Source organism: Tetrao urogallus (assembly GCF_951394365.1).
Source record: "Tetrao urogallus genome assembly, chromosome: 1".
NCBI lineage: Eukaryota > Metazoa > Chordata > Aves > Galliformes > Phasianidae > Tetrao > Tetrao urogallus.
The window spans coordinates 102,075,298-102,090,509 of record NC_136813.1 but is presented as its reverse complement, the minus strand read 5'-3'; the positions used below and the strand labels follow the sequence as shown (position 1 = coordinate 102,090,509).

General features: G+C 39.8%; 1 protein-coding gene across 4 annotated transcripts; it reads left to right on the top strand.

Annotated features, from left to right (window-relative positions):
• Positions 1-1,085: 1,085 nt before the first annotated feature.
• Positions 1,086-13,629, top strand: POU1F1 (POU class 1 homeobox 1; the record flags this gene model as incomplete). Of its 4 annotated transcripts, none has more annotated exons than XM_079549650.1 (7): positions 1,086-1,227; positions 3,450-3,515; positions 4,665-4,782; positions 6,874-7,115; positions 9,219-9,383; positions 10,799-10,859; positions 13,416-13,629. In XM_079549650.1, the coding sequence occupies 7 exons, from the start codon at positions 1,086-1,088 to the stop codon at positions 13,627-13,629; spliced, it is 1,008 nt and encodes a 335-aa protein (XP_079405776.1). The 4 variants fall into 4 exon arrangements, with proteins under 4 accessions (XP_079405776.1, XP_079405775.1, XP_079405778.1 ...); XM_079549649.1 differs by having other exon boundaries at positions 3,366-3,515; XM_079549652.1 differs by lacking the exon at positions 4,665-4,782 and having other exon boundaries at positions 3,447-3,515; positions 6,870-7,115.
• Between the last annotated feature and the right edge of the window lie 1,583 nt (positions 13,630-15,212).

Below are 15,212 nucleotides of genomic sequence, written 5' to 3'. Positions count from 1 at the left end.
CTATCTGTAGTTTAAAAAAAAAAAAAAAAAGGTACAAGAAAATAATTCAAATCAATGCATTTTACCTCCTAAACAATAAAGGAAATGAAATGGACCATCTGCTTCATGTTTTTTAGCCTGTCATACACATACAATATGTGACTCTGGGGTACTGCAGTGATTTTTCATCATTTACAGGTTAATATGAATGCTCTTTACTACTCTGAAGTCATTCCAGTCTCGTGATAGCAAATTATTGAAACAGTGATTTATTTTTTTAAAAAATATTCTGCTTTTACTCATTATCTAGTACAATAAAGGCTAGAACACTCTGGATGAGACTGTAGATGCAGTGGCAATATAAATTAACAATAGGAGTTGTAAATGAATTTTATGTATTACTATGGGCTTTTTCAAGAGTTTATGTTAGATAAATATTTAGCAGATCTTGCTTAAATAAAGCTATCTTCTCAGCAGCTTCCTCTTGCCTCATATTGTGCATCTCCTGTTTATACTTGTATGACAAGACAAGTGATCAACGCGTAACTGCTGGGAATTAAGTTAACCTTGGAGTATTTTGCTATGACTCTTGACTTCTGCAGACTTTTGATTGAGCTCTCAGCCAGGTTGTCTTCCACACAATTGTATGGATGAGATTCTGGGGGCAGGTGTTAACTGTGGAAACCTACTTAGTATTAAACGTACCTGTCTGATGGCTACCGACTTTGGAGACAAAGTTTTTATATATTTTTTTTCTGGTCATTGTTCTTTACAAAAGACCTAATTGAATATATTTGTCAAATCATGTCTCTGGTTTCCCTCTTCTTCTCCCCCGCTAATTGGACATGTATTGTGTTTGTGTGGGAAGGAAGGAGGCTCTATAGCAGGACAGCAATATTGCTGGGAAAAGAACATTAAAATGGATAAAGGGATTTTCTAGTGGTATAAATACCTGCACACGACCTCCCTGTTCTCTGGAGTCCTTCTGTATATGTATATACAAGTGCAAACACTGGAATAGAGTTGGAGCTGCCATTAATTGATCAGGACCTGATCAGTTAGAAAACGGGGAAGGGTGGCTTTTTGCCTTTCACCTGTTTGAGGGCATGACTTGCCAAGCGTTTGCTTCATCCGACAATTTTGTACCCTTGAATTCTGACTCTTCTCCCTCCCTGCCTCTGATAATGCATCACAGCGCAGCAGAGTGCCTGCCCGTTTCTAACCATGCGACCAGTGTTGTCTCCACAGGTACTTTTTAAAAATAATATTGCTCTCTGTAACGCTCATTTGTAGTGCTTTTAGATGATATGTGTGCATCAAGTTTTACGGTATTTAAAGTGTTTGATATCGGTGTTATGTGAGTCTGAAACTACTTCAGAGTGGAAGCATTTTCATAAAGCTGCATCATGTGTAAATCAGGAACACTCTAAATGTTTGCATTTCAGTCAAATTTTAGCTTTCTCCCAGCTTATTAAAATATTAGGCTAAAGTCAGCTGTCATTACAATAACTCAGAACAGGTTTAATGCTGACATTTTTTTGTGCCTACGAAGTCTTCAGTGATGTCATGTAAATAATCAAAAGTTTGTTTTCTGTGCAACCACAAATTTTGATGACATAAATTACTTTAGACAGAAAACACATTTAAAACAGGTGTAATATTAATTGTGAGGGCTTCCAAGAAGAGGGGAAAAAAAACCTAATTACCTCCTGAATAAAATAACATCTAATGTTCAAAACTGGTGACAGAAATCTCATCTACATTTTGGAAATTTTTTTTGTGTGAATAATCCAAATAATTGCATTTAAACAATAAACTGTCAGAGACAGGGAGACAGTTTTTTTGCAGCCTCAGAACTTCAGAAGTAGTATTCCGCAATACAGAAGCTACTGAAAACTCTCAGGAATATAAATAGCTTTGCTTTATTTGAATCTACATAAAGGTAAGGTAAGAGCTTTACTCAAAACCCAAAAAGAATCCGTTTGCTGAAGTGCATCGGAAATAAAATATTTTAACAATATGAAAAAGCATGTAAATAGTGAAAACTGAGCATCAGTAATACATAATGCAATCTCATTCTCCAGGCACGAAGCTCAAAATATCCTAACACAATTGTTGGATAGTGGTTGTAGTAGGGAATAACAGAATTAAAATTTTTTTTTGAGGCCATAATAACTTATCTGTGTCATAGCAGTATTTTCTAGATTGTTTATTTATCCATCTTGAACTACAAAAAATATATGTGGTGACTGGTAGAGCTACAAAAAACATTCACAGGTGTGTTTTAGGTTTTCCATACTTTGTAGTTAAAACTCAGGGACCACTGTTATCAGTAGAATTCTCTTCACAGCCTCACATCTAGCAGGTGACCATCTGAGAACAGAAATAACTGAGGGTGCCATTTACAATGAGTAAGCTTACTGAATTTCATATGTGGATCCAGAAATTGCATTAAATAATAACATTTTGGTGGAAACAGATAAAGCAAACTTGTGCAAAAGAGTAGAAACAGAAGAATTTTGAATAATGACGTAACTTAAATGTAGAAATTCATTAAACAGCGTGTAATAATCCTGTATTCTTAAATAGAGTATACTTCTGTTCAAGAATTATGCTATATCATAAACTAATATTCTGCAGTATCCTCTCTGCAGTTAAGTTGATATTATTACATTCAAATAGCATCTTCCTCCCTACCTTGTATTAAATCTTTATTAGTCTGTTGAAAACGGCAATTTTTAAGCATAACAATTATATTGATTATGGATTATGAAATAACAATAGAAAAACAAAAACCTAGAAGTAAACTCCTAGATATTATTTCAAAAGAAAAGTTGCGTTGCTCAGCATGCATGGGTATTATTAATTCAATCTCTCTTTTAGATGAACTTATAGTTGTACAGGTATGACTGTTCCAGTAGCATTTGTATGCGTAAATGTGTAAATGGCATTTTACAGTTCTGATCACTGTTCTAAAAAACAGATACTAATCCCTAATTAATCATATTGCTCTGAACAAGTTGAAAGTGTGCTCTGAAGTTCAGGTTTTCACGTTCACAAATATGAGTTTACAATATTACTCTTTACAACAGTTGTTACAGGGCACTGTATATTTCTGCTGCCTACTTACACAAGGAACACAACCATGTATTTTGCACTGAACAAAACATTGTCTGATTCGTCAGGTACTGGGAGGTTACTGAGCATAGACCTGAAATACTTATATCTTCATCTTACTGATCTATAAACTGCTGACTTTCGCTTCCCAGAGATTGCCAGATGGTTATGTCCTAGAATTAATGTTTGCAGGAGAACTAGATACAAGGATACTGTCTACCTCTGAACTGAAAGGATGTATCTTGAATCCTCATGCGTTTTCTTACCAGTCCCGTCTGTTTTGTCTTTGATACAAACTCCTAAATGTTCCCAACTCCATTTTGCTGTGATGACTTCGGGAAACGTGTCAGCAGGACTTCACTACTCTGTGCCCTCCTGTCACTATGGAAATCAACCCTCTACCTATGGGGTGATGACAGGTAAGAGGCAGCCTCAACTGAATGAACTATTAGCATAATGAGTTTGGTCAGCTCTCCTTTAGAGGAATAAGTTCAAAAGAGTTGCTTAAAGATAGGACTGGAGTTAAGGTGCTACAAAAGATGTTAGCAAAGTAGGGTTCAGTGTCTTAAACCTCTGTATCTCTCAGCACATCACTCTGTGTCTTACTTCTTTCTTTAAGACGGGGACAGTGCTGCTCTTTTCACTTACCTATGTCCACTTTTCCTTTTGAGGGATTAGGAATGACTTATCTGATATATGAGGTTGTTACCAATATCTATGGTCCTGGAGCCTACTATTTCTTTTGTCTCCAAATACCAGAATCTTATGAGAAAAGGCAAAGCAATGAATCTACAAAATGTTTACTGAAGCTACTGTTAGCTGCCATATTTCTGTCATGAAGATCAAGGCAAATATTCTGTACCTGAGATGACTTAGTGTGTACAGAATCATAGTAAGTAGTACCAATGAGCACTAACCTGTATTTAATTCCAACAAAATTTAGGACCAAGGTTAGAAACAGAGAGCTACAATTGAACGTTATTTTCTTATTCTTATAATTTTTACTAATTTAAAGACATTGGGATAGCCTTTAAAGCCAGAAACACTTTCAGTCAATGTATGATTTTCCAAATCCTATAAGGCAGTATAAATTACATTCATACAGATGATCATGTATTTTTACATTTAAAGGTATGCTAGCATCCCAGTCACATCCTAGGCTAAATGAAGTTACTCTGTGCAATTTTAAGTAGCCTTCAGTGAAACAGTGTCTAGAGCCAAATTAACATGCAATCCAGAAGATAAATGTTACTTGAAGATAATCTAGATCAAACTCCATGTTTGATTTCACTTAAGATTGATGAAAATACTACAGTAAATCAGCATGAATGAATATATCTGCATAGGGACTTCTTAGAGACAGAGAGTAGTGCAAATATTCAGAAGTTCTCATCTCATGGATAAATTCACGTCTGTTGCACTGTTCAGATCCCCAGGTAAAATCCATAGGTATTAAACAATAGATATTAAAAACAGGTATTGCTCAGAAGTTTATTTTGTTTTATTCCAAAATAAATGCATCTTCATCTTACTCCTTTCTTTCCTTTAATATCCTTCTTTGTCTCTAGGCATCAAGCCTGCAACTCCAGAGATGCTATCAGCAAGTCTCTCCCAGAGTCGCATCTTACAAACATGCAGCATGCCACATCCCAATGTAGTAAATGGTGTCAGCACTTTGCAAAGCAAGTCTTTCTCTTTTTCTTGTATTTCTTCTTATTCCTTGGAAAAATCTCTTTCATGGATTTCCTGTGTGAAATATATAATGTATTCCAATGGGGTAGAACCTCTAATACTAAAGACAGCTATCACAGCAGTAAAGAAAACAAGTAGAGGAGGAATGTGGAGGGGTTGCTAATGAAGCTCTGAGTTCTGCTGCCAATGTTTGTGTCATTTAGAAAATTGAGGATTTCCTGGGGACTTAGATGTTATCATTCATTTCAGGTAACATTAAGGAGGTTTCATACTTCTAGTTTCTTCCTAATAAGTATGCTTTATCTCCTCCAGCTTAGAAATTCTTTCTATATAGGTGCAATACCTAGCAAAAAAAGAGCTTTTACTCCAACTGAATCTCCTTGTTAAGACTGATTAACATGAACAAAAAGTAGCACAAGGTAGCTTTATCCTTAAGCAATATATTTTTAAGCTGGAATGGTCATTGTTTTTCTCTGGGTTTTCCTAAAAAAAAATCTTATATTAAACCTTACCTAAACCTTACCAAAACATAAGGGCTGTTCTGAAAGTAATGTCTCCTGTTTTATTATGTTGGCCCATGATGTCAGAAGCAGATGTTGATGGTATGGCAGTAGAGGCTGAACCTTCCCACCAGGTGATAGATGGCAGCAGAGGGAAAGTCTAATAAATGATGTCCAACATGGAAGTTATGAAGGAAAAGTGTGACACTGAATTTTTCCATGAGGAAAAAATGGCACACACTGACATTCATCAATGCTTGCTGAATGTTTATGAAGACCAAACAGTGGATGTGAGCACAGTGAGGCAGTGGGTGGTACATTTCAGCAGTAGGGACAGTGACATGAAAGACAAGGCATGTTCTGGATGGTCACACACAGCTATCACACCACAAAATGAAGAGAGTCTTGGTCGGCTCATCTTCATGAATTGGCAGATGATGACCAGGAAGCTGTGTATGGAGCTGAACATCAGCTTCAGTGCATTGGAAATGACAGTGCCAATGTTGGAATAGAGCAAAGTTTGTGACTGTTGAGTCCCGTGAATGTTCACACAGAAATAGAAGGAACATCACAAGTGAATATGTCAGTACCTATTGAACCAATACTGGGCTGAAAGTGACAGTTTCCTTGATGGCATCATTACTAATGATGAGGTGTGGTGTCACCACTACAAGCCAGTCCAAACAGTAGTCCGTGGAGTGGTAATATGAATTCGCCATTGAATAAAATGTTCAAGTTTCTGTCCTCAGAAGGCAAAGTGATGTTCACTGTCATTTGGGATAGTAAAGGGGGGATCTTTCTGGATTTCCTGAAACGCTGATGACACTGACTAAGCTGAAGGCTTGAACTTCCAGAGCAGGCCAGAGAAGAAAACAACCTCCTCTTGCAACACAACAATGCCAGGCCCCATGCCAGTTTGAAGACTGTGGAGCACATCATCAGTCTCCTCTGAACATTTAGTCTGCATTTGGAGTCTTTTGACTTCCATCTGTTTGGGTTGATGGAAGATGGGCTGCATAGACAACATTTTCCTAGCAATGACATCATCAGAGCAGCTGTGAAATAGTGGGTCACTTCTGCTAGTGCAGATTTCTATTAGTTTGACATAGAGGCTATTGTTCATAACTGGAGAAAATGCATAGCTAACAGAGGTGAGTATGCTGAAAACTAGTATCTTGTAACTGAGAATTTGCTCTACCAAGTAGTGTTATTGCTCTCTTACAGTGTTCGTGGAAATAAATAGGAGGCATTACATTCAGATTGACCTACATAATATCTGGTCTGGACATCATGTCTGGATTAGTGTTTGTTGGAATCTGGACTGCCATCTAATTTGATTATGTCACAACTTGCGCATGCAATGGGATGGCTGCGGTATGAGAAAGTAGATGTTGTTCTGCTTTTGTATAAGGGGACAAGAGAAAGACTGGGTCTTGTGGAAGATCCTTATCATCTCTCTTGCATAGCCTTTCACATGTTACAAAAAAAAAATTACAATCTTTGGCTATGAGATTACAAAGGGACATTTTTTATAGTGTTGCAGAATAACTAATATTTAGTTTTCTTTTGGGTTTTGCTCAGGTAGCCTGACTCCTTGCCTTTATAAGTTCCCTGAGCATGCCCTGAGTGCCAGCTCTTGTGCCCTGGGCCACAGCTTCACACCCATGCACCAGACCCTCCTCAGTGATGATCCCACAGCTTCAGACTTCAAGCAGGAATTCCGCAGGAAAAGCAAGTCTGTGGAAGAGCCCATCGACATGGATTCCCCTGAAATCAGGGAACTGGAGAAATTTGCTAATGAATTCAAACTGCGGAGAATTAAACTCGGTATGTGCTTTTAGCCAGCCAACAAAAGGCTGAAAATTTCCAAGGAGATACCTATTATTTCTAAATATTTTATGGTCTGGGCCATGCACTTGTCTCATCATAACTTTAATCCTCCTGGTCTGACTAACTTTCTCCATTCCTAGAAAACTTGTGAAGAATTAATAAATGCCAGCTTTTAGCATCTTAGTGTGCCAAAGGTAACTTTAAATATTTCTTCTTTATGAATTATTTGTCTTGTTCACAAAAGCAAACAAAATTTATTCTTGTTCATTAAGTTCCATTCAGTAGCAGGTATGTTATTTCATATACTTTCAGATTTTCTGCAGCTGAGGGCAGCCCATGAGCTGATCTTTTGTACCCATTCCTTTCCCCATGAAGTGCTCCATCACACAAGGTGGTGCAGTGTCACTTCAGTATGCAAGATGGATGACATCCGTGGCAAATATTTCACACCAGAAGGGAACGTTTCTTCCTGTTTTATTTTCTGGTGCCACAGCACCAGATGCTGCCTGATAAATAGCAAGGATGATGTGAGATGAACTGCATTGGTGGGTCTCTGGTGAGCTGAATATTGGGTACTCCAAACAAAATACTACAATTTTGATGTTATTGCTTATAAAATTATATTGTATCATTACAATTTCAGGGCATCCTTCTACAAAAAATCACCTTTATAAATGTGAAAAAAAGTTTACATGTTTGTTACAGATACCTATGTCTTATCTCAACCACTAGAAATCTCTTGTGTTCCACTTTGCAGTATAAAAATAAGGACTGAAGCAGAAATTTATATTTTAAAATAAAATCTGTAACCTAGGTAGTTTTGTTGTGTATCATGTATTTAGTGTCAAATGCAGCACAGGAAAGATTATCTGGACCCCACACTATTAATCACTATAATTATTACTGCATCTTGATGCAGTAATTTGTGAGGGAGCAAAAGTTGCTCTGATGTAAACAAATGGCTCAGAGGTGGTGAGGCTGAGCTTACTGTGTTAGTGGGAAAAATGTAATTTGCAGAGGAAAACTGATCTGAGGTTGAACTTTATGAGAGAAGACAGAGTTAAAATGGGCTGTGGATCTGGGACTGAGAAACACAGTTAGTGTAGTCAAACAGGAAGCAAAAAGGAGCCCTGTGAGATATTTGGCATCTAAAAAGATTGTACCCATCCTGGCTCAGATGTAGGCAGGCAGGAAGACAAGACAGATTGATTGGTGCACTGAATGGGGTCCTCAATGCCTGTTAGTAAAGTACAGCCACCAGAACAGATAACAGGAGACCAGCAGGGCTGACAAGGAGTAGCTTAATGCCACCGCATCACCTACAGAAATGTATGGGATCTGGATATTTCTGAGATCCCTAATCACAGAGATGTAAAACTTATGAAATCAGCAGAAGGCTGGGCACAGCCTAAGGTGAAATGAAAGTCAGCCCAGGACCTCTACAAAATGATCACAGAATCATAGAATCTCTAAGGCTGGAAACACCAAGATCACCCAGTCCAAGCACCAACCCATCCCCACTGTGCCCACTATGTCCCTCAGTGCCACATCCACATGATTCTTGGACTCTTCCACAGATGGTGACTCCACCACCTCCCTAAGCAGCCTGTGCCATCACCTGATCTCCCTTTCTGAGAATAGATTTTCCATAACAGCCAACCTGAACCTTTCCTGGTGCAACATGAGAACGTTACCTCTTGTCCTATTGCTGTTACCTGGGAGAACAGCCGACTCCCACCACGCCACCACCTCTTTTCAAGCAACTGTAGAGAGTGATAAGGTCTCCTCTGAGTCTCTTCTCCTCCAGACTGAACAATCCCAGTTCCCTCAGCTGCTCCCCATAAGACTTGTGCTGCAAACCCCACACCACCCCACACCAGCTTTGCTGCCCTTCTCTGGACACACTCCAGAGCCTCAAAGACTTGTAGTGAAAGGTCCAAAACTGAACACAATACTCAAGGTGTGGCCTTACCAGTGCTGAGTGCATGCACCACAGGAACACCAGGTTCCTAAGAGTCCACAATGAAGGACTCAGTGGCTCAAGAGCAGTCACCTTCTGTAGAAAGATCTGGAGTGACTTTTTCCTCTTAATTTTGACAGGTTATACACAAACCAATGTTGGTGAAGCACTGGCTGCTGTGCACGGCTCCGAATTCAGTCAAACTACCATTTGCCGCTTTGAGAACTTGCAGCTGAGCTTTAAGAATGCATGCAAGCTGAAATCAATACTGTCCAAGTGGCTGGAAGAAGCAGAACAAGTGGGAGGTAGAATTGAAATCCTCTACGTATTTACTGCAAGTAGATCACAATCCTATAAATACTTTGAAGGACTAATATGTGCCTTCCATAAACTGAGAGTTTTGCTTTACTAGCTTTAGATATTAAGGTGTGTTGATGGCATGTATTAAATTTTGGTTTTTTTGGGTGAGCAAAAAATATTTGGAGGGGCAAAACTATAAGGCATGGAGACTACAGAACTGCAGAAACACCACTTGCTTGCTGGAAGTCATTTTCTTCAGTCTTATTGCAGTGAGCTAGTTCCATTCCTGTACTCATAGTCATTACCTCTACTTTAGGATCTGCAGGGCAGCCCATGCAGCACTGAACTGGATTTCTTCACTAGCAGAGGACTTCCTGCAAGTGCCTAGCATTTCAGATGTGGGCATGGGGTGCAGAATTCATGTTCAGCTGAGGCAGTGCTCTTTAAAGCCCTGAAGAAGAATAGTATGGCATAGAGATTATTTTTTTTTTAATGTGATCTTTTTGCTGCTAGAGGATTCCCTTCCTTTTGCCCAGTTAATTTCTATGAGTAGAGAGTTCTGAGGTTCCCTGGGCTAAGCTGATTGAGAACAGGTTTGCTGATATAAAGGAAACAGGTCATTTTAAGGGACAGCCTTTTCATCTGAATTCATTGAGACTGAATTGAGATGAGGGGAAGTGGCATGCCTGGAGGTGACCGAGAAAGCCCGGTCTGCCGCTGTGCAGCACTCACCCAGAACAGGAAGAAAGAGATTTAATACTGCCTTTTGGATTTGCCATTATATTCAGCAGTAGGAAACGTTGTTAAGCAGCTGCTTCTGCCATGCAGTTCAGTTTCCTTTGAACCAAATGAAACCAGAAACTCTCCTAATGTGGTCAGCACACTGTAAGAATTACTTGTAAGGTGTTTGCAGTGTGTAGCAGCTGCTGACTTTGTTAGCATTGGTGAAGGCGTAAGCTGCACAGTAAGGAAAAGCAACCTTGCTCTAGAAAGCAAGGGCGGGGGGGATGAATAAATGAGATGGAAGGCAGAGCTGTATTTCTGAAGACAGTGAAATAGCTGATGGGTATGGAAATGGATCCAGGTTGCATCCTGCTGCTAATGATGTGGAAAGTATGTAAAATCAGTGGAGTGACACGTCTCCCCATGTACGTGGGCATAGAAGCAGAGCCCGTGCTATTGCAGCTTTACCACTGACATGCTGCTTTTGCTTATAACCATTTTCAGCTGGAGTTGAAATGACCAAGACTCTTAAAGTAAAAAGTATAGCTTTGTGGTGCTATAGTAGTATTACCTGTTACACTTTCTTCTGTCTTCAAACAAAGGCAAAGTATTTTTTCCAGTGATAACTGCACGCAGTTTCCGTCCCCTGTGGAAGTTAACTGCTCTTTTGTTTTTGTTTGTTTTGTTTTTAATACAGCTTTATACAATGAAAAAGTTGGCGTGAACGAGAGGAAGAGGAAGCGCAGAACCACCATAAGGTTATACATATTTATGGGGTTACATGTTAGAAATGCTTTTAGCTAAGAGGTTTTATTTTGGGGGGTTGAAATCAAAGCGTTGTTTTCTATTTGTGAATAGCTAATGAAGGATAAACTATTTTGAAACATTTCAGTGAAAAACAAAAACACACCTCCCTATGAAACCCCAATGGGCTCCAAGTACAACACATTTCCCCATTAGAGACTTTTCAAAATATGACAACATACTTCCATGTGAAAAAACATTCCGATTCTGACCCAGTTTTACAATTTTGATATAGGAAATAAGTGCAGGCCACCCTTGTTTGTTTGTTTGTTTGTTTTTGTTTTGTTTATGGAAAGTTCTACATCATTTCAAATGAACTTGCATGATTTTCTGAGAAATTAATATCTGGGACATCTGAGGGCATATTTTACAGGTGATAGTGGATCTCCACCTCTGTTTTCTGCTGCTGGATTCCTTAATTCCTTAGAGTTCCTAAGGAAGCATTTTCTTGAGCTGTATGAAAACAAAAAAAAAAAAAAAAAAAAAAAGAGAGAGAGAGTTGAGTTGCTAGGGAACTTTCTTCTCCCGTTATGTTTTTCATCTCAGGTAGCCAACACCTACCACCTGTCTAGCCTCAAATCCATACAGAAATTAAGTAGGCCGGTAATTAATCATAGAAATACAATTACCAAATAAGGAAAACAAAGAACATGACACAAGAGATGGTGAGGTACACCATTTTCTTTTCAGTATCCTAGACTCTTGTAATTGTTGGTGAAGAAGAATTCACTCAAGGGGGGGCCTCCAAGTAGCTGCAGCATTCTTCCATAGAAAGGGGATTTGGCCACTTTAGGGTGCAAACTTAGCACTGCAAGGCTCTACCTCTTGCAGCAAAGTGCCTGTTCTTTGAATAGCAATCACATCCTCTGTGCAGTGCCATCTTCCAGAGATATAGGCTGCTCTGTAGCCACTCAATCTGAGCCCCACAGTGACAACTCATACTTTCTTCTCTTACATATTCAACTTGAGCTTTGCTTTTTTGAATTATATTGCCTTTGATATAAGAAATAAAATGAAGATATGAATTCTTTCTGCTTTCAAACTAGATCCAGAAGAGGATGCTTCTCAGCTAGGAGTGAACAGGGAATGTAAAATGTTTCATTGCTCATTTGCTAGTCACAGCACCTCACTAGGGACAAAACTTTACTCATGGAAGGCCATCCTCAGCTTCTCTTCAAGTGAGAAAGGACTGTGCCAGACCCTTACCCACTATGACCTACATAGCTGTGATTTCAGAGCAACTCTGTTCAGGTGTTTCCCAAGATCTAGAGAAGCCTCCTGAAGATTTTTCCACTAACACTATAGGATTTGCTGTTCTTGTTTTATCACAACTGCTGAGGAAATGAAGCTTATTATTATTTCTGCTTTTATATCTATCCTCATTACACTAAGGCTATTAAATATGGCAGACTGTCAAGTGCACAGACCACTGAGTGGAAGCTCAGGACTATACCCAATATATTAAAACATATAAAATGCTTACTATTTCTTTGAAGGCGTATAGGACATCAGTTTGAGGACTTGAAGGACCTGGTAATTTACAGCTGTGGAAGCTATTCAATTTTCTATTGTTATTACAAGTTTAAAAAACTTTCAGTAAAAAAATAATTGTAGAATCACAGAATGGTTTGAGTTGGAATGGACCCTTAAAGGCCATCCAGTACAACTCCCCCGCAATGAACAGCTTGATCAGGCACTCAGAGTCCCACCCAGCTTGACCTTGAGTCCTCATGGATGGGGCATCCACCTTCTCACTGGGCAACCTGTTTCAGTGGCTCACAACCCTTATTATAAAACACCTTTTCCTTACGTCCAGTCTAAGTCTCTGCTCTTTTAGTTTGAAACCATTTCCCCTTGTCATATCGCAACAGGCCCTGCAAAAGAGTCTGCCTCCTTCTTTCTTACACTCCTGCTTTAGATAATGAAAGGCTGCTACCAGGTCTCCCCAGAACCTTCTCCAGGCTCTCTCAGTAAGGTATCTATACATCTCTGTGCGTGTAGAACAATACGCTATTAATTAGCTGGTTTTGACAATGTTGCTAAATATTGCAAAATGCAACACAAATGAAAGACCACCAACATACTACATTTGAAATAACAGGAACTCCAGCAGGTATTTCACACGTTTGCACATTATTTCCAGTATAATGCATAAAGTGCCCTCTTGTGTCCGAAGAAATTACAGCTACTGCTTAAGCCAACTTTGTTTGCGTCCTGTTGTGGCTATGTAAAAATGTTGCAGATACTTTCATTTCTGAGAACACATTAACAAAAATAGGAAGCAAACTCCATCTGACACTATGCAAAGATAATAGTCTTACCTTTTTTTTTTTTTTGATACTATTCAACTTTAGTCATTGCTGACTGAGAACAGGTTATAGCAGATATTTGATTTTTAGAAAACATAACTGCTAAAAACTGCTGTTGTCATCTCTGATTTCCAGAAGTAATACAGAAAAAGCCTGAATGTGTGAAAGTTCCTAAAAGTGATATTTTGTCTCTTTATCCAGTATTGCTGCCAAAGAAGCCCTGGAGAGGCACTTTGGAGAACAAAGCAAACCTTCTTCTCAGGAAATCATGAGGATGGCTGAGGGGCTTAATCTTGAGAAAGAAGTTGTGAGAGTTTGGTTTTGCAACAGAAGACAAAGGGAAAAAAGAGTGAAGACAAGTCTGCATCAGAATGCCTTTAGTTCTATTATCAAGGAGCACCACGAGTGCCGGTAAAGCTTTTCCATGTGTAGCTGTGGATTTCTGTTTTGCTTTAAGTACTTTGTTGCTTAAAAAACAAAACAAAACAAAAAAAATGGTAAAACACTTGATTCCTTTACAAGCTAGACAGCTTCTGATGCAATTTGGTATAGAAGGCCTGATTTCACTGTAAAATGTTGAAGAAAAAAATGCTATTGCATATATCTGAAGTGTTGAAGGCCTAAATTCAAGGAAGCTATTAGGCATCACTCAACCAGAAATGCTTTAGAAATAGCACACATAGTTGCAGTTGCCCTGTGCTGTGCCCTCACAGTCTGCATTGTACTGAATGATTAACAGGGAATTCCCATCGTAGGTACAGAATCACAGAATCACAGAATCACAGAATCACAGAATCACCCGGGTTGGAAGGGACCTCAAGGATCACGTAGTTCCAACCCCCCTGCCTAGCAGGGCCACCAAACATACACATTTAGATCAGGTTGCCCAGGACCCCATCCAACCCGGCCTTGAACATGTCCAAGGACGGGGCATCCACAACCTCCCCGGGCAGCCCGTTCCAGGGCCTAACCACTCTCCCCGTAAAGAACCTCCCCCCAACATCCAACCTAAATCTTCCCTCCTTCAACTTGGATCCATTTCCCCTAGTCCTGCTATTGTCAGCCCTTTTGAAGAGTTTACTCCCCTCCTGGGTGTAGGTTCCCTTCAGGTATTGATAGGCTGCAATGAGGTCACCCCGCAGCCTTCTCTTTTCCAGGCTGAACAAGCCCAACTCCCTCAGCCTGTCCTCATATGGGAGGTGCTCCAGCCCCCCGATCATCCCAGTCGCCCTCCTCTGGACCTCCTCCAAAATCTCTATGTCTTTCTTGTACTGAGGGCTCCACACCTGGACACAGTACTCCAGATGGGGCCTCACAAGAGCCGAGTAGAGAGGGACAATCACCTCCCTGTCCCTGCTGACCACCCCTCTCCTGATGGAGCCCAGGATCCCATTTGCCTTCCGAGCTGCCAGAGCGCACTGCTGGTACCCAAGTATGAGGAAACAAATCCTTTGTGTTACTCATGAAGAAAGGTTACACTGCTTGTGTCAGCAGCTGTAGCTCATGACAGATTTTTGCCTCAGCCTGTCTACATACATGCCGTACCCCCAGCCCATCTAGCTATCTAATTGAGCTAACCTTTATGAGATGATGAGCCATTAGGCACATTACATGGTCCCACCCCCAGCATTGAGCACTGAGTTCACTAAATTAAACATCAAAAAGAAGTTAGAACTTCGAGGAAGAGAACATGAAGAAGTGATCCTAAGCTTGCAGTGTTGATAGCGTTGAGTATCTATTTATGGCCAAAGATGGGATCCTGGAGGACTGTCAGTGAATGTGAGTGATCCAGGAAGGCAGTAGAGGAATGTGAGATGAGGACTGTAAAGCTGCCTTCCAAAAACTGGCTGATATTCAGGGACAAGCTCACAGATGCTGTACATCTCCGACTGAACTACTTCAAGTAGTCTTGGGTCTTTTCAAACTGAAGATATGAAAGATGTGCCATAGCTACTGTCTTTATTTATGGTAGAATAAGCTTACCAATACTGAGGTGTC